This window comes from Caenorhabditis remanei, chromosome IV, assembly GCF_010183535.1.
Source record: "Caenorhabditis remanei strain PX506 chromosome IV, whole genome shotgun sequence".
NCBI lineage: Eukaryota > Metazoa > Nematoda > Chromadorea > Rhabditida > Rhabditidae > Caenorhabditis > Caenorhabditis remanei.
The window spans coordinates 2,665,420-2,688,442 of NC_071331.1; the positions used below are offsets into that span (position 1 = coordinate 2,665,420).

At 34.2% G+C, this 23,023-nt stretch overlaps 4 protein-coding genes across 4 annotated transcripts; all 4 read left to right on the forward strand.

Annotated features, from left to right (window-relative positions):
- Positions 1-1,187: 1,187 nt before the first annotated feature.
- GCK72_012275 (uncharacterized protein) lies at positions 1,188-1,812 on the forward strand (the record flags this gene model as incomplete). The annotated part of the gene is made up of 3 exons (XM_053728977.1): positions 1,188-1,288; positions 1,403-1,593; positions 1,706-1,812. 3 exons carry the CDS (start codon positions 1,188-1,190, stop codon positions 1,810-1,812), a joined length of 399 nt encoding a protein of 132 aa, XP_053583749.1.
- A 6,056-nt stretch (positions 1,813-7,868) lies between these two features.
- GCK72_012276 (uncharacterized protein) lies at positions 7,869-8,478 on the forward strand (the record flags this gene model as incomplete). Its single annotated transcript, XM_053728978.1, has 3 exons — positions 7,869-7,939; positions 8,058-8,248; positions 8,372-8,478. 3 exons carry the CDS (start codon positions 7,869-7,871, stop codon positions 8,476-8,478), a joined length of 369 nt encoding a protein of 122 aa, XP_053583750.1.
- An 11,320-nt stretch (positions 8,479-19,798) lies between these two features.
- On the forward strand, positions 19,799-20,430 carry GCK72_012277 (uncharacterized protein; the record flags this gene model as incomplete). The annotated part of the gene is made up of 3 exons (XM_053728979.1): positions 19,799-19,899; positions 20,019-20,209; positions 20,324-20,430. 3 exons carry the CDS (start codon positions 19,799-19,801, stop codon positions 20,428-20,430), a joined length of 399 nt encoding a protein of 132 aa, XP_053583751.1.
- Positions 20,431-22,535: 2,105 nt separating this feature from the next.
- GCK72_012278 (uncharacterized protein) lies at positions 22,536-22,790 on the forward strand (the record flags this gene model as incomplete). The annotated part of the gene is made up of 1 exon (XM_053728980.1): positions 22,536-22,790. The coding sequence occupies one exon, from the start codon at positions 22,536-22,538 to the stop codon at positions 22,788-22,790; it is 255 nt and encodes an 84-aa protein (XP_053583752.1).
- Positions 22,791-23,023: the final 233 nt, after the last annotated feature.

Sequence of the window (23,023 nt, forward strand, 5' to 3'; positions counted from 1 at the left end):
TGAAAAACAGTAGAACATTTAAGCATGCTGTTCCTGATATCACGTGCAGTTAAAACATTTCTACCGTTCATGGAATTGTTCAGATACTGTTTCATTGTCGTAACGTACGTATTATTTTTGTGATTTCGCAGTGTTCATTATTGGGACAAATTTTGGAACTTAACATCCCATGGCATTTATATTTTTTTCACACATTGAGGTTGTCCATCGCTCGTTCAGTGCTGGGGTATGTTTCACAAATTTAATTTATCTGGGAACTGAAGTTTTGGGTTTCCGATAATCCGGAAAACTTTTTTGTTGATAAATTGAGACGGGCTATTGAAAAAAGTTATGCTTCAAAAATTTAAGAAAATTTGATCCAGTTTTCCGGTATTGTTGGGATTGCTTTTTGGTGCTTACAGAACCAAGTGAAAGTTTTTTGTTGACAGTAAAAATTGATAGCCAGAACCTTGTAAGTTAATATTGACGCAAAACTTGGCGCAAAAATAAATGTTTTCTGTTGCTCTCAATAGATATCAAGACCATGCGTCATAGCGGTTAATCAACGTCTTTTTGGGCCTGAATAGGCTTTAGACAAATATTATTCCGCGAAGTTCCGGTTTTCCGTTTCAATAATTGGATACAAAATGTGGGAAATTTAGACATTCCAATGGTAAGATCTTTAATAGAAAGATAACTCAAAACTAGTTTTTTTGTCGATAATCTTATCAAGTATGCTAACTTTTTTAACATCCTTGAGTTCTCATTTTCTCTTTATTATCTCGACCCAATGCCGGAGTGGAAACGAATTGTGACACTGACTTGGTTATAAAGTAACTTTGAAAAACAGTAGAATATTTAGAAATGTTTGTTCCTAATATCATGTATAGTTTAAACATTTCTACCGTTTTGGCATACATTTTGTGTACTTTCACTTGTTGAAAAACTTTGATGGTACTTATTACTTCTTCCAGTTTTATTATTTTCTACTACCTATTTTCTCTCTCGTTAAAAATTTTTTTATGGTGGGGTTATTACCTATTACACTGTCCTGAACCCCTGAAACCTCTCAGACAAAGGATAACTTCTCGTTTTTTTGTTCCGTTTGAAATCGGATACGTTTAGAGATGTCAGCTTACCCTCAATTTCTCACCTAACTTCTCTTCACTTCTTTTCGAAATTTGGATTTTATTCCTCTACTGCCAAGAATGATGAAAATCAATGGATTCGGTAAAAAGATGACTGCGAAACAGTTGAGAACGAAATTTGAAAGACAAAACTCTTGTGATGAGACTTATTTTGATGAATTGTGAGTTGGGAAGGTAGATTGTTGGAACTCTAATTATTGAATTATTCAATTAAGACATATAATTTGATGATGAAACATTATATATTTTCTACTTCATCTCCATCTTTTTTCCAGAAAAAAATCGCGTAAATGGCGTGAACCACCAGTGAAGGCTCTTCGTTTCGAGAATCTCATAATTCAAGAGACAAATCTCCCATTGGAACAAATTGAAGAATCGAAGAAGATGTTGGGTGATGCATTGCAGTTATGTGGCATTGAGAATGAAATTGCCAGTTTCATGAAGAGGAAATTTGATGCCAAATATGGTAAGGATTAATTTTGACAAATTCGATATTTAGTTTTCTAAAAAATTCAATGATAACTTAAAACATGTTTCCATTAGTGTTTTTGCAAAACAATGCTTTATTTCATTTCCAGGCGGACATTGGCAATACATAGTTGGAAGAAACTTCGGAAGTCACTTGGATCCAATTCAATTCATTCATTTCACTGTTTCAAAAATTTCAGTTATTCTGTTCAGATGATTCATTTCTAGTCATATCAAACCTTTGTACACACTATATATGTTGACTGGAACTTGATAAAGCCATCTTCTTCTGACACAATTTTTGTTTCACCTTCTTTACAACCTTAAAAGAATTAGTTCTTCATAAAATGCATGGAGTTCTCAAAAAAATCATGAAAAAAATCATAGTAATGTTGTTTATTTGTCTTATTCTAACTAACTATTACAGAAGACGAACACTGTCATGACATAAGGACAAAACAGTAACCATATTCAATATAATTTTATTTTATTCATCGTTTAGATATAAAGAAAAGTGACTGGAGGACAGGTAAGGTCTTTCACGAGACTATTATCAAGTTGAAATTCACAGTTGTGAGTGCTCACAGAGCATTTGTGATCTGAAACTATTAAAGCCAAAGACAAAGTTTTTATTTTTGATTTTTTCCATTCCTTAGATACTCCATTCCTTTAGAAGTTCCTCACTGCTCAAAAGTTTGATGTGAAAAAGAAAACATTTTTTTTGCCGTTGCCAGCTGTCAATAAATAGCTACCGAACCTAAAAATTACATTATGTCGACTGCAACAAAACCTGAACATCCGTTCATATTTATATTAGACAACTTTTTAAAAACATTTCGAGTCAGACTTCGACGTCCTGTGAGGAAAGTTCATATTGATACATTACTGTTTCAGTGAGTCAAAAAAAAGTCGTTAACTTTAAAAAAAAACAGATCTCTTTTGGATTTCCTTATTAAAAATATACTTATTCTGGTCTTGTCGTTTTTCTTCATTCACTAGATTCATATTGGGCACCGTGTCACTCTCTTCCACAACTTAGGTTACTGTAGGTAAAATACTTTTAATTTTTAATTAAGAAGGGTTGGATTTGGACTTCATTATTTACTAAAATAAATTACACCAGTTATTTCGTGTAGGTGAACATGCGCTCCACCGGAACAGATTTGTTTTTACTTTCAGTTTCAATTTCTAAGTTTTGAAATTGTCCGTGATCAAACTTAAATTGTGAGTTTCAGGTGACTCCTTCAAAAATCTGACAGGAATTCAAGATACTGGCTATGTAGAGCATTCGGGGGTTAGTTTGGGATTTATATTTAAAGACGTTGAACCCTCAATTACTGGTTTGAACAAAATTCACACTAGTTATATTGGGTCGGTGAAACCGAGCTCCACTGAAAACTTCATTCGTTGTATTTTTTCTGAATGTGCTCAAAATTTTAGTGACTTCACAGAGTACCTTGTTGGTTTAATTATTCTCGAGTCTTTTGCAGCTTTAGGTTTTCCTACGACTAGGTTGCTATCTCTTTTTCGAGTTACTATAACTACAGTCCCCGTTTCAAAGTACACAGAAAGTCATTACAATATTCTAAAAAAAACTATAGCAGTAGATCCTTGTTAACTTCAAACATAGATTTTCTGGTTTTCGAGCAATTTTTCTTCAACGGTTTGCTTGTGGAAATTACCTTTTTTTCCAAACATTGATACAAAGAACCGGAAAATCGATTCTTCCAATAGAGTATGTTCTTATTCACAATAAGGATAAAATTCAGTTAACTATGAAAATGAAAAACCCATGCTATATTGGATTTGTGGAACCGAGCTCAAATGAAATCCTCATATAAATGCCCATCTCCCCGCTAATGCTGTTATTCAGGTCTTTTTGAATTTAGTATTTATGTACTGTTTTGCAAATATTTCAAGACTTGAGGAGGACAAAATTAATGCTTATTCCTTCATCTACCTTGAATTTGAAAGTTCGAACTTGTTTGGTTTTCTGGTTCTGTTTTCTCAAACGCTTTTCTTATTTAAAGTTTTTTTCCAATTTCAAAATTGATAAAAATTCCAAAAATAGGACATTCTAATGGTATTTTGATAATTGCAGTCAAATTATTTATAACACAGATGTTGCACTTTCCTACTGATTTTTCCATTTCAAATATGTATGTTATTTTACCTGCTTACTACTATCTTGAGCAAACTTCTGCAAATTAGGTTCCAAATTATATCCAGGTTCCCTCAAATTATATCCATGTGAAATTTCTAATTATCTCGTTGTTCTGTCCTCAGTTTTTTAAGTTAGAAAATGTGCTCTTTTTTAATTTAGTGTATTTGCAGGGTACCTTACCAAATCGAAATACGTAGATACTCGGTGAACGTATTGCCATTTTTTCGGTCACTGTAACTATTCGACCCTACTCTCTAAAAATTGCTGTTTCGAAATACTCGGAAAATCCTGTCAATATCCCAACAACCAGTAAGTTTTTTGTGGTCTCTTTGAGTTTTCAGGAATTGAAAAATAATTTTGGTATGATTTCTTTTTCTTTTTTTTCACTGCTAGCTGAAATTGTCCAGGTGGGTTCATTAGACTGTATTCAGTGTAGGAACCTGTTTTATTCCGGATTAGTTAAACCGCACTCAAATTATATCCCTGATTTATAGTTTTCCACTGTTGTCATTATTTTTTTGCATGTGTTGGTCAGTTTCGAACGAAAACAATTTCTAAATACTGTTTCAAAACAAACAGACATTTGGATCCAATAATAAAAAATGTTTCTCAGCGGTATTGAACGACACTTTTACATCTTGTTTAACTGGCACTACAGTGTTGATCAAGTGAGTGAGCTTTTAATATTTCAGAATGGGGAGCAGAGATGTTGGGATGTGAACATTTTCTTATCCGGAAGTCGGAAGTCGGAAGTGAAAAAAAGCCCGGAAGTCGGGAATTGGAAATCGGAAGTGGGAAATCGGAATTAGATTTTTTCGCAAATATTCCAAAAATCCAAGAGAAAAATCATAAAATGGGCGAAAATAAGTGGAAAATTAGTTTTTGGCTGAAGAAAAGCCTATTTTCTGTCCTTTTAGACCATTTTTCCATGTATTTCTGCGAAATTTACTTTTCCGAAATTCCACCGTAATGGAATGACAAAAGTCGGAAGCAGGCTTGTTCGGAAAATTTTATGAATTTTGCCGGGAATGACATTCAAATTTCAAGAGTTTTTCCGAAAAAAAGTCGGAAAAAAGTTTTATAACTTCTTATAAACGCGACTGAAAACGGTAAATAAAGTGTGAAAGTGTTCAACTCGTTAATATCTACAATTATAGATTAGCGACTGATTCTGAGAAATTGAGTGCGCAAAGTTACACGAGTTTTTTCCGACTTTTTTTCCGAACAAGCCTGGTCGGAAGTAAAATTCCTTAACCAGAAGTCGGAAGTCGGAAGTGAAATTTCTTATCCGGAAGTCGGAAGTCGGAAGTCGGAAGTGAAAAAAGCCCGGAAGTCGGAAGTCGGAAGTCGGAGTTCCCGACAACACTGATGGGGAGTCACTGGCTGAGACACTCTGAATGTGTTACGTTGTGTCAATGAAACAGTAAAATGACACTTTTTTTCTCTACTATTTCACTGACTAGGGAAGGCCTCGGGGTGACCGTGGAGTTATGGAACGTGGCCTATATCATTGGAAAGCTGAGAAAACGTTGATTTCAAATATATATTCAGTTTTTGCCCTCGAGGCCTGGTATTCGAGAAAATCAAGATCAAAGTGTAGAAAAATGAAAAAATACTGCCTTTTTACTCGCAAAAATTGCGAAAAATTGCATAACAATTTTTCGCGTGTCAGAAAGGCAATAATCCACTGTTTTTCTACACTTTGATCTTGATTTTCTCGAATACCAGGCCTCGAGGGCAAAAACTGAATATATATTAAAAATCAACGTTTTCTCAGCTTTCCAATGATATAGGCCACGTTCCATAACTCCACGGTCACCCCGAGGCCTTCCCTAGTGAGTGATCAAAACTTGATTTCTTCGTACTGATAGTGAAATAGTTGTGTTACTAAGAGAGAACGAAATGAAAAAAATTCCGGCGGCAAGCGGAAGACGGAAAACAAAAATTCCGCTCAAACCTGTAAAGAATATTTGCGAGAAAGTGATACATATTTTTTCTGTTGTCCTCAGCAGATACGAAGACTATGTATCATAGCGTTTTTAGTGTTTCATCTTTATTACAACCTTTATCCAAAGACTTTGTTAAAACAATCACGAAAATAACCGAAAACGTTTGTCAGAAAACGTGATCTATGTATCTGAAAAAATGTTATCTGAAAATCCAATTTTCCGTTTCAGTAATTGGATACAGAATGTGGGAAAGTTGAACAATTAATGGTCAACCATACGCGTTTCTAATAGAAGGTAAACTCAAAACTAGCTTTATTCCAGTAGTCTTGCCAAGTACGTGGACCTTTTTAACCGGCCTAGGATATTGTCTTAGCATATCTGAAAAAATTAAATTGCTATAATTCATGCTCCTTGAGTTCTCAATTTCAGTTCGTTGACTAGTATTGGGGAGTAGATGGAATATAATGACATTCTTAGAAGAAGCATTTGACCCTATTTTATTGTAAACAGCACCTAAAAATGGTTATAATAGTGTTAAATTTCGATTTTTGGTAAAAACTGATAGTTTTGTTGTTTACAAACGAAAAGTGGAAAAAAAATCGAATAAACGAACCGTGAGACTGTTTTGAGTATAAACCAACTTTGAAAAACAGTAGAACATTTATGTATATTGTTCCTGATATTATGTTTCTTATTATAAGACCGTCATTCATCGCGAATTGAGTGCCACTAAAAAACTAAATATATATTTGGAATCAGCGTTTTCTCAGCTTTCCAATAATATACAGTCACGGCCATAATCTTATTCCGCAAGGGTTTTTGAGCCCTAACTTCTTTAAAATTGGTCGGATTGCCCTGAAACTTTGAGGAAACATTTATTGTAAAGTTTTTGTCATATTTAATGAAAGTTCAGGGTGAAAAATCATGTTTTACAAGTTTTATGTAAAATTTTGCGACACATGAAGAATGCGACACTTGCAGTTTTGAGTTGAAAATTGTCAACTTTGTGGTGTGGCACGGCCTCCCTGATAGTCTCACAATATAGATTGTTTACGGACTATACAGAACAAACTTTTAGCTTCATTTTTGTAATTGACAACTTTTCTGTACGGGCACATCCTAATAAGTTACAGGCAGTTAATGTAAACAGTTCAAAAATTTCACCTTTTAGCACTGAAAAAAGGCAAAAATTGCGAGAAATTTCTTTGACGATTGATTCTTATTAGAATGTGCCCGTACAAAAAAGTTGTCAACTACAAAAATGAAGCTCTATTTTCCACTGAAAACTGCAAGTGTCGCATTCTTCATGGCTGGTACTTTTTTTAGGGATTCATATCGAGGTAAAAATGTTACATAAATGTTTTCCACATTATTTTCAATACATTGGTAAACTTTTATACTGTTTTCTACAAAAATACAAGTTTTACAGGTGTTTGAAGTGTAAATCTCCGTATATTAGTACTACCAAACTTTGACAGCCGGGAGACATGGATAGCAAGCCAAGAGTAGTAGTCCAGTGGTCAAAAAATGAACATCAAGTCTGTTTACATTAAAAAACTATCATAGACACTAATAAAACACTCTATTTTCGATACACCGGTCATGGAAATGAAAATATGTGATTTCTCGAGTTTTCGAAATTTTGAAAATTTCACATAAAACTTGTAAAACATGATTTTTCACCCTGAACTTTCATTAAATATGACAAAAACTTTACAATAAATGTTTCCTCAAAGTTTCAGGGCAATCCGACCAATTTTAAAGAAGTTAGGGCTCAAAAACCCTTGCGGAATAAGATTATGGCCGTGACTGTAGGTCATGTGACCATCCTTAGTTAATACAAGTGAAAATATTTCAATCATCATTCGCCCGTACTCTCTTCCAGTTTTATCATTGTCTGCTATCAATGTTTTCTCTCGTCTAAAAAACTTATTGTGGTGTGGGTAATAGGGGTTCTTCCCCCATTATTACACTCCCTTGAACCCCTGAAACCTCTCAGACAAAGGATAACTTCTCGTTTTTTTGTTCCGTTTGAAATCGGATACGTTTAGAGATGTCAGCTTATCCTCAATTTCTCACCTAACTTTTCTTAACTTCTTTTCGAAATTTGGATTTTTTCCACAACTGCTATAAAAATGATGAAAATCAAAAAAAAAAAAGATGACTGCGAAACAGTTGAGAACGAAATTTGAAAGACAAGACTCGTGTGATGAGTCTTATTTTGATGAATTGTGAGTTGGGAAGGTAAATGGTTCAAGTTAACTATTGAATTATTCAATTAAGACATATAATTAGAAAAAGTGAAACAGTATATATTTTCTACTGTCCAACATTCCATCTTTTTTCCAGAAAAGAATCCCGTAAATGGCGTGAACCACCAGAGAAGGCTCTTCGTTTCGAGAATCTCATAATTCAAGAGACAAATCTCCCATTGGAACAAATTGAAGAATCGAAGAAGATGTTGGGTGATGCATTGCAGTTATGTGGCATTGAGAATGAAATTGCCAGTTACATGAAGAGGAAATTTGATGCCAAATATGGTAAGGATTAATTTTAACGAATTCGTAATTTTTCTATAAAATATTCAATAATTACATAAAGTTTGTGGGAACTTTATGTTTCCATGAGTGTTTTTGCAAAACAATACCTTATTTCATTTCCAGGCGGACATTGGCAATGCATAGTCGGAAGAAACTTCGGTAGTCACTTGGATCCAATTCAATTCATTCATTTCACTGTTTCTAAGATTTCAGTTATTCTGTTCAGATGATTCATTTCTACTCAACACAAATCGATAAAACGAATAAAAACATTGTACATAACATATCTGTTGACTGGAACTTTTACCTTCTTCGAACCCCTCAAAAAAAGTTCTTTATAAAACCACTCACTGCTCAAAAGTTTGATGTGAAAAAGAAAACTTTTTTTTGCCGTTGCCAGCTGTCAATAAATAGCTACCGAACCTAAAAATTACATTATGTCGACTGCAACAAAACCTGAACATCCGTTCATATTTATATTAGACAACTTTTTTGAACATTTCGAGTCAGACTTCGCCGATTTGGCAAGAAGGAAGTACACATTGATACATTACTACTGTTTCATTAGGTCAAGAAAAGTTAATAACTTATTGCAATTCTGGTCATTTCGCGTCAGCAAGAATACTCTATCTATTCTTATCCTGTGCTTGTCATCCATGTTCTTTCACTAGATACATATTGGGCACCGTGTCACTCTCTTCCACAACTTAGGTTACTGTGTGTAAAATACTTTTAATTAATTTTGGGAATAATTGAACTTGGATTTCATTATTGACTAAAATAAATTACACCAGTTATTTCGTGTTGGTGAAACCGCGCTCAACCGGAAAAGTTTGGATTTTTCTTTCAGTTTCAATTTCTAAGTTTTGAAATTGTGCGTGATCAAATTAAAAATAGTGCGTTTTAGTTGACTCCTGCAAAAAATCTGACAGGAATTCAAGATACTGGCTATGTGGTGAATTCAGAGGTTAGTTTGAGATTTATTTTTAAATACATTGCACCCTCAGTCACAGATTAGAACAAAATCCACACTAGTTATATACATAAGGTAACTACAGTCCCCGTTTCAAAGTGCTCAGAAAGTCATTACAATATGCTGGAAAACAATTGGAGAAATTTGTTTGAAATTTAGATTTTCTGGTTTTCAAGCTATTTTTCTTCAACGGTTGGCTTGTTGAAAATGCCGTTTTTTTCAAATATTGATACAAAGTGCCGGAAAATCGAATACTTCAATAAGCTCTTAATGACGAAAAAAAAAAGTTTTTTTTCAATTTTCAGGTATCAAAAGGTGCTTAAAATTATGGTGACTTGTTAGCAGCTCTACTTCGTTCGGTTCCCACATTGATAAAGTTTTTGTATCATGTTCTGTGAATAGTACTGTTTCGAAATACCTGGAAAACGCTATGAATACCCTAAAAGACAATTTGTTCTAATTCAGCGCTGAGGAGTTCCTCTATCATTTCAATCTTACTGTTGAGTTTTCTGATTTTGGCCAATGTTTGTTTACAGTTGTTATTATTGAAATCAACCGTTTTTCTGAATTTTAAACTGTAATTTTCACGTTATTTGAAAAAAAAAAATGAAAAACTAGTCAAACTGTGCAAATTAGTGACCTTTTTTTGTATCGAATTCAGACTATATCCCTGTTGTAAAAGTTATCATGTTCCCATAAATCCTTGTTGTAAAAATAATCATTTTTCTACACTTGTTGTTCAGTTCTTATCGAGTTGAGTTTCTAGGTACTGTTTCGTAATGTGTTAAAAATTTTAGTGACTTCATAGAATACCCTATTGAAATCTCAGTCTATACAGCGCTATGATCATTGAATGGAACCGTTTTGAAATTCTTTGAAAATCCTGTTTATGTCACGGTAAACATTAGAACTGGTAGCTTTCTTGTAGCTTCCTCGAGTTTTTGAAAATTAATACATTTTGGCATAAAATATGACAAGTTGAAAGGAAAAGTTTTTCACGGATTAGTGAAACCGCGCCCAAAGTATTTCCTCGTTGTGAAAATTTATGGGCTGGCTATGGCTCGGAAGAAGTTGAGCATTCGGAGGTTAGTTTGGGATTTATTTTGGCTCAAATTGTACTTGAGAGACTGGTTAGAACAAAAGTCACACTAGTTTTAGTGAATTGGTGAAACCGCGCTCCACTGGAAAGTTTTTTTGATAAACTTGTTCACAGAATTACTTTTCGAGGTTTTTGCTATTTTAGACATCGTCAATCCTTGTTTATATTTTTGAGATACTATAGCTACAGTTCCCGTTTCAAAGTACTCAGAAAGGGATTACAATACCCTAAAAGACAATACAAATGGACCAAACGTCGACATTTCTATTTTAAACTTAGATTTTCTCGTTTTCGGTCAATTTCTCCTGCAAGTTTTGCTTGTTAAAAAACCGCTTTTTTCCAATTCCAAAAATTGTTTCTTTCGCTGTGTTCCACATTGCTAGAGTTACTGTATGTGTGAATAGTACCATTTGAAAGTACGCGTAAAGTTATAGAAGTTTCTTAAAAAAACAATTAATTCTTGTCCTGTGGGAATACCTTTATCATTTTAATCTTGCTATTAGATTTTCTGATTTTCGGTCAACTTTTCATATTGTTGTTTTCATATTTTGTCGCAACGTGCACAAAATTATAGTGACTTCACAGGATACTTTGTCGGCAGAGTTACTTCTCGAGGTTTTTGCTACTTTAGATTTTCCATCTGCTATCTTTTCTATAATTTTCAAGTTACTATAGTTACAGTCCCCGTTTCAAAGTGATCAGAAAGGGATCACAATATTTTAAAAGACAGTTCCATTTCTGTCTAACTTAGGTTTTTTTTGAGGTTTTTTAACGGTTCGGAGGCCGTTTTTTTCCCAAAAATTTATACAAAGAACCGGAAAATCGGATATTTTAACAATTAATACAAATTAGAAAATCCATTTTATATTGGATTAGTGAGACCGAGCTCAAAGGAAATCACTTTAAAAATGCTTATTAAAAATGTCATTAAAAATGTATTTTAAAATTCCGCTTTTCCAACGAAAAACAAGTTACCAAACTACTTTTTTCGAGTTGATGAAACTGGAAAATGGTATTTTTTATTTTCAATTTAGGCACTGTTTCGAAATGTGCTAAAAAAAGATTAATTTTGATCCAGCGCTCATTAGTTCCTTTATCAGTTTCAATCATACTGTTCAGGTTTTCAGATTTTCAGTCAACTTTTCTTGGAAGGTCTTGTTGAATGGAACAGTTTTTCCGATTTCAAAAGTTATGCCTGAAAAGTGGATATTTTCAACGGAGTGTTTACATTTTCACAGTAGACTTAAAAATGAAACAAATTTTGCAATTATTACATAATTAGAAAAAACACAATTTTTTGAAAATATAGGAAAACCTGAAATCCAGCAAACGGTGCAAATTAGCAATCCCTTTTATATCGGATAGGTGAAATCGAGCTGAAATTATATCCCTGTTGTAGAAGTTATCATTTTCCAATTGTTGATGTTGTTAAGTTCTTATCGAGTTCAGTTTCTAGGTACTGTTTCGTAACGTGCTAAAAATTTTAGTGACTTCACCGGGTATCTAATTAGTGATTGCGATTGCGAGCATGTTGTTTTTTGGCTTGGTATGGCACTATGATCATCGAATGGTACCGTTTCGAAATTCTCTGAAAATCCTTTCAATGTCCAGGTAAACAATATACTTCGCTTTTTTGTGGCCTTTTCGAGTTTTCAAAAAATATTTAATTAAATAAAAATATTTTAGCATAAAATATGGCTAGTTGAAATAGTTTTCATCCTGTTTTTTTTAACATTTGAAAAGCAATATGAAGTAAGTTTTTGTAAGCGAATATGTTCACTACGATAAATACGATTATGACCAATGTGATCACTAGGAAATGTTTTTTCTAGGATTAGCGAAACCGCGTTCAAATTTTGTCCTCGTTGTAAACATTGCTAGTGTTATTGAAGCATAGCCTGTAGATATTACCGTTTCGAAATTCCTGGAAAGTTCTTCCAATCCCAAAAGACAATTAATTCTTATCCAGTGCTCCGGAAATCTAGTATCGCACTTGTCACATAAAAAGGAATATGACCGAACAAAAAAAAAACTGTGCAAATCAGTAACCCTTTATTATACCAGATTGGTAAAACCAATCTCAAATAATATCCTTGTTGTAAAAGTTATCATTTTCCCACAGTTGTTGTTTTTCAGTTTTTATCGAGTTAAGTTTATGGGTACTGTTTCGTAGCATGCTCAAATATATAGTAACTTCACAGGGTACCTAATTGGTTGGGGAAAGAACATGCTAACAACGGTAAACTGTGCATTTCCATTCTCGGATTCCTCTAACTGCGCCACTATGATCATTGAATGGTACCGTTTCGAAATTCTCTAAAAATTCTGTCAATGTCCAGGTAAACAATAAAACTTTTAGCTTTTGTGACTTCTTCGAGTTTTCAAAAAATAAATATTTTGGCATAAAATGTGGCTAGTTGAAAATTTCCAAAATTTTAAAGAATTTCTAGAGTTGCTTCTTGAGTATTTATTAAAAGAGTTTGGAAATTCAACTGTTCCACTTTACCTGAAGTAAAAAGCAATATGATCATTTGGAAAAGGGTTTTCTCGGACTAGTGAAACCGCGCTCAAATGTTTTCCTCGTTGTGAAAATTATCCTTCTTCCACTTTTTTAATATTCTGTTTTGCAACGTGCCCAAAATTATAGTGACTTCGTAGTGTGTATTATTGAAAGTGAGTTCACATTTAATTTTTGATTTTAAGAAAAATATTGTTACCCATTGTCCGAGTTACCGTCGCTATGTCTCTCAATAGTACCGTCTCGAACGGTTCAGAAATTCATAACCATACCCCGAAAGACTCATGAAAGGCGGATACTGTACACAAAACGTTTTTCTTTTCACTGTTTCTGGAAGTCATTGAACTTTGAATCTTTTGTTGGGTACCTTGATAACAACTAGGAACGGAAACAATATTTGTTACTCGTAAATCTCGGAGGTATTTCGAATCTTTGTTTTTCTGAAATCTTATTCTAAAACGTCTTTCTTGTTAATGATATTACTTAGATTATATATTTTTAACGGTGATATAGAATCCAGTATGTTTCTGTGTAACTTTCAAATGAGAATTGGAGGAAATAACAAACTGAAATTGATTGACTACATACACTATACACTTATTGTTGATTGCAAAAACACAAATAAATTTTTTTTTGCGTTACCGTTCCAATTGGTCATTATAAATAAGTGATCTTGTAGAATATCCACTCGGTAAATCATATATAGACTGGTTAGAACAAAAAACATATTTTTTTCGATAAAACCATCCTAAAAAATTTTATTGATACAAAAATAATTTGAGCAATAAATTTGGTCTTTGAAGTAAGCAAAAAAGGTACAAAGAACAACGAAAATTTTCTGTCTTGCCCCCTCCTCATCCCTCTCCAGACTTCTTGAATCCACTCTACGAACTTACTCTAGGAAAACTCTCCAACGATGCAATATCGCTTTCTCATCTTATTCGCATCGTCTAGAACTTCTCTCTATCTACTCTATAAGACACCGTAGACTCAAAGCGCAATTACTCCTCCTGTATAAATTTATAGCTGGCGCATCTCATTTTCCCAATCTCAATTCCTTTATCAGACTGTCAAGTTCTCCACGAAGACCCATGACCCTCATTTATCTCTCCCCCTCTCCGACAATTTTTTCTCTTTTATCCTTCCCATCTGGAATGCCATCGTTGCCAATGTTAGTAGTTTCCTCTCCCCCTCCCAATTTGAACATCTTCTTGACTCTGCCATTACCCGGTTTTAATTAATTATCTCATCTGGTCATTTTGTTAAATACATATTATTGCCATTACCCGGTTTTAATTAATTATCTCATCTGGTCATTTTTGTTAAATACATATATTCTTTTCTCATTTAATTTGCCTTCTTACGGTTATCTATTCCCCCTTGCCAACTTGTCTGTCTACCCTCCTTTTTATATGTATTCTCATTCCCCGTTTCCTATGTATCATGTCATCCCTATTTTCTACTCGAAACTGTCTCGTGAGGGATCGTTTCTAGTCTTTTGAATCTATATGGTTTCCTTTTAGTCGCAATAAATTTAATTTAATTTAACGAAAGTTTTTCACTCGGTTTTTCAACTGCTGCAACTTAGGAACCCTTTTTATCCCATATTGTTGAAACCGCGTTCCAATAAAACCCTTTTGTTTAAAATGCTCGTTTTTCTATTATTTGTTCAGTTTCAATCCGATTCGTGTTTAGGTCCTGTTTCGTCACGTGCTTATAATTCTCGTGACTTAGGGTATTCGATTATAATCAATAGTGATTGTGATACTTCTTACGTCCCTTTTGACTTACTGTAACTGTTACGTTTGTGGAATCGAGCCGTAAGCGAGTTATTAAGAACAGGTTTATTTACAAACTGATTTCCATAGGAAATAACAAGTTCAATAAGTAGAGCACGTGAACTAGGGTGCTAGGCCAGGTTTCTATATCTCACGGATATAACATCTCTCCTTCTAACAGCGAAAGTCCACGGGTGCCACGTCATTCTGATCGAATCCTCTCCAATTGGCATCTGGTCCACTCATCATTCTCAACTCGTAACAATTTGGAATCCACACGTAACGTCCGGTCATCTCCGAGCATCCAAAATTGTTTCTCCAGGGGTACATTGCAAAGCTGGGTTGTGGTGGGGTTGGCAACGATGGTGTGCTACTTCCTTGTTGATTCCAGCCACGATTCCACTGTGAATGCTGCCCCAATGTCTCTGGAAAACTAACTTTTAGTTCAGGTTGCAATCTCGAGTTCTCTTTAGGATTCTTCTTTTCCCAACGATCGTGTCTCTCAAAGGCTCCAACTTTCTCCTTCCGACCAGGATTTGGACTTCTTGTCACGAAACTCTTGCATCTCTCCTTTCCAGTCTCTTCACAATTCCTCTGAATCTTCACAAACTTCTCATCTGGCCAACGTCTCACATGTCTCTTCATCGATCCGGTCTTCACGACTTCTGTCGATCCCTTTCTCGGCTTCGATTCCTTCACGTATATACCATTGACTTTGTAGATGTCTCTTCTTCTTTTCGGTGTCTTCGCAACTACATGATTAACTCTGTGACCCGAACGGTCTGACTTCTCATCATCTTGTTGTTCTCGGCATTTCTTGGATATGTGTCCTCTGCGTCCGCAGTCAAAACATTCCTTATTCTTGGCCCAACAATTCATTGCGTTATGCTCACCTCCACATCGATGGCATTTCTTCTTTCTTTGATTATGATTTCTCGTCGGCTTCTCTTCGTCAGAATCATCTTCATCTACAGAACTTCCTTCGTTCTCACGTTGCTTCTCTTTTCTTAGCAAGTGTCTCTGGCTCGATCTTTTCTGTTCTTTCGCTTTCTCAGTTCTCATCTTTCTCACAGCAAATACCTCTTCACTTGTTCTACATCCTCCGATGTTTTTGGCGTCTTCTCTGAACTCTAGCAACTTCATGATTTCATGCTCCAATTGAATAAGTGTCGTCGTTGGCCTTGTCTCCATAATCTGCATAGCCCGAGCTCTTATATCAACTGTTCCGTTAGTTCTTAGACCCTTTATCCACATCAAACACTGCACTTGTTCAGAACTCATCTCATTGAATTTGGCATCAGCATAGGCTTTCTTCACTCGACCGGTGTACTCTCCTAAGTCGCCGCCTTCGTCTATGATTTTCAAAAATTCCATTCTTCTTGCAAATGTTGATCTTGTCGATGGAAAACATTCTTTCAGTTTGTTCACAATTTCCTCAAATTTGAACTCACTCGTCTTATCTGGTAGGATTCTATTTGTAAAATAGTTGTAGTCTCTTTGGTTCAATTTGCTCAATACTAGTCTTCTCTTGGCTTCATCTGATAAATCAGTGCCTTCACCCGTAATGGTGTCTCCATATCTCAAGTACCAGTCTTCAAACGCCTGACCTTCTTCTGGTTCATACTCAAAATTAGCAATTCTTCTCGAAATCGAATCCACGAGTCCAGTTCCTGCTCCTTCGGTTGTCTTTGTCGTCAATTTCAATCGTCCGTCGGCCAACGCCTTCAGCACCTCATCCATCGAAATTTGAACGTTCATACCTTGAGCTTCTTCTACCATCGTCTACTCCTTTGGTTTCTATTGTGGTCGGTTGTTGGTTCTCTTCTTGAGTCTCTCGTGGTCCTTTAGTGATCCTGATCGCCACTGTTACGTTTGTGGAATCGAGCCGTAAGCGAGTTATTAAGAACAGGTTTATTTACAAACTGATTTCCATAGGAAATAACAAGTTCAATAAGTAGAGCACGTGAACTAGGGTGCTAGGCCAGGTTTCTATATCTCACGGATATAACAGTAACTGTTCCAAAATTTCTAGAAAATCCTGTCATTACTCCAAAAACCAGTTGTTGAGAGAGACTTGTAGCCTTTTATTCAAGTTGTAGTACATTTTTGCAAATAATTCTGCTGTCAATAAGTTTTTTGATGTGGCAAACTTAATATGCTTGGTATTTGATTATAAGGCTCGAATCTGGAATTTTAAATGTTTTCAAGGAAACAGTGAAAATTCACTTTTTCTTGTTACTCTGTTTTTGAGTGATCGATATATGGTTACTTAAACTTCTGACCAGAGAAACTTTTTTTCAGTTTCAGCATATTGATAAAAATTCTTGAAAATAGGAAAAGTTGATAAGGATGCAATGAAAATACCATTAATCAAGATTCAATAACATTTATTTCTCTCAACAAAAAAATCAACAAAAAAGATATGGAGTGCACGAAATGATCATCAGAGCACAAAAAACCAAGGACAATTTTTGAAAAAGCGTAAATTTTGGACTTTTCACATTCTCTTACACAATTATTGCTACCATTTCTGCAAATTAGGCGCCCATTTTATCTCGTTTTCCTTGAAGTTCTCTCAAATGAAATCCTTCTAAAAGTGCTTATTTTTCTACTGTTGTTTTTGTGTTTAGTTGGGGTTGAATTCATTTTTTGTTCTGTTTCAAAACGTGCTCAAAAATACAGTGACGTAGTAATGTGGTTGATAAACTTGTTAGACGTTGTTTTCAATAAGTGACTTCCAGAAAAAGCTGATAGGAATTTAAAATGGACAGTAAACAAATGTTTTTCCTGGAGAATTCGCTCCAAACACAGGACCTTTTGAAAAACCAAATAGCGCTACATATGAAAAATTGGAGTTTCCCGTTTCAAATAGTTGATAAGGAAGAAAGGATATTCCAATATGTAGTAAAAGTTATTTGTACGACTTATTTCAGCAATTTTGTAGCTACTCAGGTAGAAAGAACATATTTTTTATATGATACTTTCTCGCTGTGGTTGGAAGAAATTTAACATTTTCCCATTTATCACATAATTTCTCATTAGAATGTTTGAAAATCGTACAAAAGGTAATCGGTTGTTAACGTGTGCAAGTTACATAACCGTTTTATTCCTTGCTAGTGAAACTGCACTCTATAAAAGTTGTTTTCTCACTTTTCAGTTTAAAAAGTTAAAGTTCTGTTTTGTGACATGATGAAAAGTTGAGAGATTTTTAAATATAGTTCATCTTTTTATATTCGAGCTTTTCAAAGATGTTTTTTGACTCTGAAGGATCATTCAAACACACCAATAATTGATCACTACAGTTTCCTTAACTTCTTCGTTACATTTGTCCTAGGTTTTCTTAGAATTTATGGAATCTTCTCTTACCCCCAGTAAAACCTAATTTCTCAATAAAACTTTTACCCAAAGCTCAAAACTGTAATTTTTGTTTTTTCGGAGAATTAACGGAAACTTTTTAGCTTGTCTCTTTGACGATCAATAGTTTTGAGACTTCAGGATTTTTCTGTTTTTTTGCAAAAACTTCCCACCGACAAGTAAATCACATCAGTTTGTTCTCTTATTACATGTAGACGATACATTAAACATTCTAATTCCCATTCCTGTTACTGTTTCTAAAAAATGATTTATTTGGTTTCTAGGCACCTTTATAGTTAATGAAAAGTCAATATAAGAAGAACAAAGAAACATTTTTTGGTAATTTTTTGAAATTTTGAGTTTCCAATATTCCCGAAAACTTTATGTTGATAAATTGATACCAGCTATTGAAAAAAATTATGTTTCAAAAATTTGAGAAAAATGTGTTGACGATACAGTAAACATTCTGAATCCCATTCTTGCTACTGTAAAAAATATTGGCAATTTCTTGAAATTCTGGGTTCCCGATAATCCTGAAAGCTTTATCTTGACAAAAAAGCTATGTTTCAAAAATTTGAGAAAAATTGAGTCAGTTTTCCGGTATTGTTGGGAAGTGCCTTTTGCCTACAGTACTATTCGAAAGTTTTTGTTGACCGTTAAAAATTGAATTACTGGATGAGAGACGAATCTGGTTATTTCTTTTCACAAGAATTGCAAACACTGGTAGTGAAACAGTTTCGTTACTAACAAAAAAAAGGTGGATTTGAAAGGCCGTAAATTTTTTGCACAATTTTGCAATTTTGCTGTTGTTCTCAGGAGATATCAAGACCACGTTTCATAAAGTTTTAGTAAATCTTCTCTATTATAACCTTTATCCAAAGACTTTGTTAAAACAATCACGGAAATAACCGAAAATGTTTGTCATAAAACGTGATTTATCTGAAAAAAATGTTATCTGAAAATCCAATTTTCTGTTTCAATAATTGGATAGAGAATGTGGGAAAGTCGAAAATTCCGATGGTCAACCATACCGGTTTCTAATAGAAGGTAAACTCAAAACTAGCTTTGTGTCAATAGTGTTGTCAATTAACATTGAATTTTAATCGCCCTAGAATATTGTCTTAGGATATCTGAAATGTTTCTGTTGCTATAATTCATGTTCCTTGAGTTCTTAATTTTAGTTTATTGGCTAGAATTAGGGAGCAGATGGAATATAATGACATTTTTAGAAGAAGATTTTGACCTTATCTTATTGTAAACAGCACCCAAAAATGGTTAAAATAGTGTTGAATTTCGCTTTTTGGTAAAAACTGATAGTTTTGTTGTTTACAAACGAACAGTGGAAAAATACGTCGAAAACGAATTATGAGACTGCCTTGAGTATAAACTAACTTTGACTTGCCAAGGGTCCAAACTTTGGACCTCGTTTTTCTCAAATATCAGACCTCGAAGGCAAAAACTGAATATATATTTGGAATCAGCATTTTTTCAGCTTTCCAATGATATAGGTCACGTCACCATCCTTAGTTAATACAAGTGAAAATATTTCAATCATCATTCGCCCGTACTCTTTTCCAGTTTTATCATTTTCTGCTACCTATGTTCTCTCTCGTTTAAAAAACTAATTGCCGTGTGGGTAATAGAAGTCATTCCCCCATTATTACACTCCCTTGAACCCCTGAAACCTCTCAGACAAAGGATAACTTCTCGTTTTTTTTGTTCCGTTTGAAATCGGATACGTTTAGAGATGTCAGTTTACCCTCAATTTCTCACCTAACTTTTCTTAACTTCTTTTCGAAATTTGGATTTTTTTCCTTAATTTCTAGTAATGATGAAAATCAATGGCTCCGGTAAAAAGATGACTGCGAAACAGTTGAGAACGAAATTTGAAAGACAAGACTCGTGTGATGAGACTTATTTTGATGAATTGTGAGTTGGGAAGGTAAAAGTTGAAGTGACTATTAATATATTCAGTTAAGACACTCAATTTGATTATGAAACATCATATATTTTCTACTGTCCAACATTCATCTCCATATTTTTTCTAGAAAAGAATCCCGTAAATGGCGTGAACCACCAGAGAAGGCTCTTCGTTTCGAGAATCTCATAATTCAAGAGACAAATCTCCCATTGGAACAAATTGAAGAATCGAAGAAGATGTTGGGTGATGCATTGCAGTTATGTGGCATTGAGAATGAAATTGCCAGTTTCATGAAGAGGAAATTTGATGCCAAATATGGTGAGGATTAATTTTGATATATTCGTAATTAAGTTTTCTACAGATCTCAATGATCTCATAAAACATATGTTTCCATGAGTTTTTCTGCAAAACGATCCCTTATTTCATTTCCAGGCGGACATTGGCAATGCATAGTCGGAAGAAACTTCGGAAGTCACTTGGATCCAATTCAATTCATTCATTTCACTGTTTCAAAGATTTCAGTTATTCTCTTCAGATGATTCATTTCTAGTAAATGTAAAACATTGTACAGAGCATATCGGTTGACTGGAACTTCTTCTGACAAGATCTTTGTTTCACCTTCTTTGCAACTTTCAAAAAAAAAAGTTCTTTATAAAACCACTCGCTGCTCAAAATTTTGATATGAAAAAGAAAATATTTTTAGCCGTTTCCTGTTGTCAACAGATAGTTCCCGAACCTGAAGATTCCATTGACTCGATGGCAACTACAGTTAAATACCCGTTCATGCATATATTAGACAACTTTTTTGAATATTTCTAGCCAGACTTCGCCGTTTTGAGAGAAAAAAAGTACACATTGATACATTACTACTGTTTCATTAGATCAAAAAAAGTTAATAACTTATTAAAATTCTGGTCACTTCGCGTCATTTCGCGTCAGTAAGAATACTCTATCTATAATTTCTTGTCGTCCATGTTCATTCACTAGATACGGACATCGTGTCACTCTCTTGCACAACTTAGGTTACTGTAGGTAAAGTACTTTTAATTAATATTTGGAATAATTGAACTTGGACTTCATTATTGACTAAAATAAATTACACTAGTTATTTCGTGTAGGTGAAACCGCGCTCCACCGGAAAAGATTTGTTTTTTCTTTCAGTTTCAATTTCTAAGTTTTGAAATTGGGCGTGATCAAACATAAATTGTGAGTTTCAGGTGACTCCTTCAAAAATCTGACAGGAATTCAAGATACTGATTATGTGGTGAATTCGGGGGTTAGTTTGGGATTTATTTTCAAATTCACTGACCTCTGTTACTGGCTAGAACAAAATCCACACTAATTATTTTGGGTAGTTGAAACCGCGATCCACTGGAAATTTCATGTGATGCTCTTTTTTTTATGTGCTCAAAATTATAGTGGCTTTACTGAATTCATTGTTGGTAGAATTACTTCTCGAGGCTTTTGCAACTTTAGGTTTTCCATCGTGTTTCGTTTTTTCTTTCAGTTTCAATTTCTAAGTTTAGAAATTGTGCGAGATCAAATTAAAAATAGTGCGTTTTAGTTGACTCCTTCAAAAATCTGACAAGAATTCAAGATACTGATTATGTGGTGAATTCGGGGGTTAGTTTCTGATTTATTTTCAAATTCACTGAACCTCAATTACTGGCTAGAACTAAATCCACACTAGTTATATTGGGTCGGTGAAACCGCGCTCCACTGAAAACTTCATTCGTTGTACTTTTTTTTAAATGTTTTCAAAATTATAGTGACATCACAGAGTACATTGTTGGTAGAATTACTCCTCGAGGGTTTTGCAAGTTTAGGTTTTCCACCGTCTATTCTGCTATTTTTTCTATACTACAGTCCCCGTTTGAAAGTGCTCAGAAAGTCATTACAATATCCTAAAAAAACAAGAGCTGTGGATCCTCGTTAATTTCAAACATACATTTTCTGGTTTTTGAGCTATTTTTCTTCAAAGGTTCGCTTGTTGAAAAGGCCGTTTTTTCCAAATATTGATACAATGAATATCGATTATTTCAATAAACTCTTAGTGACGAAAAAGCAAGTTATATTGGGCTGGTGAAGCTGAAAAATGTTTTTTCTTTCTTTTCAGTTTCTAGGCACTGTTTAGAAACATGCTTGAAATTATAGTGACTTGTAAATAGCACTGCTATTCTCATTTACCTGTTCCACATTGCTGGAGTTAGTACTATTTCAAAGTACCTGGAAAATCCTATGAATACCCTAAAAGACAATTGGTTAGGAATCCGCTCCTTTATCATTTCAATCTTAATGTTTGTTTACAGTTGTTCTTATTGAAATCAACCGTTTTTCTGCTGTGTTCTCTCTCTCTCTTTTGAAAAATAAAACTAATTGTGGTGTGGGTAATAGGGGTTCTTCCCCAATTATTACAATCCCTTGAACCCTTGAAACCTCTCAGACAAAGGATAACTTCTCGTTTTTTGTTCCGTTTGAAATCGGATACGTTTAGAGATGTCAACTTACCCTCAATTTCTCACCTAACTTTTCTTAACTTCTTTTTGAAATTTGGATTTTATTCCTCGTCAAAAAATATGAAAATCAATGACTTCGGTAAAAAGATGAATTATTGAATTATTCAGTTAAGTCATATAATTAGATAATGAAACAGTATATTCTCTACTATCCAACATTCATCTCCATCTTTTTTTTCAGAAAAGAATCCCGTAAATGGCGTGAACCACCAGAGAAGGCTCTTCGTTTCGAGAATCTCATAATTCAAGAGACAAATCTCCCATTGGAACAAATTGAAGAATCGAAGAAGATGTTGGGTGATGCATTGCAGTTATGTGGCATTGAGAATGAAATTGCCAGTTTCATGAAGAGGAAATTTGATGCCAAATATGGTAAGGATTAATTTTAACGAATTCGTAATTAAGTTTTCTATAAAATTAATGATTACAAAAAGTTTGTAGGAAATTTATGAGTGTTTTTGCAAAACGATACATTATTTCATTTCCAGGCGGACACTGTTACTCATGAACCAATTACAGAAAACAAATGCAGTCATGACATAAGGTCAAAACAGTAACCATATTTAATTTTATTCAATTTTATGGATCTTTTAGATATACAGAAAAATGACTGGAG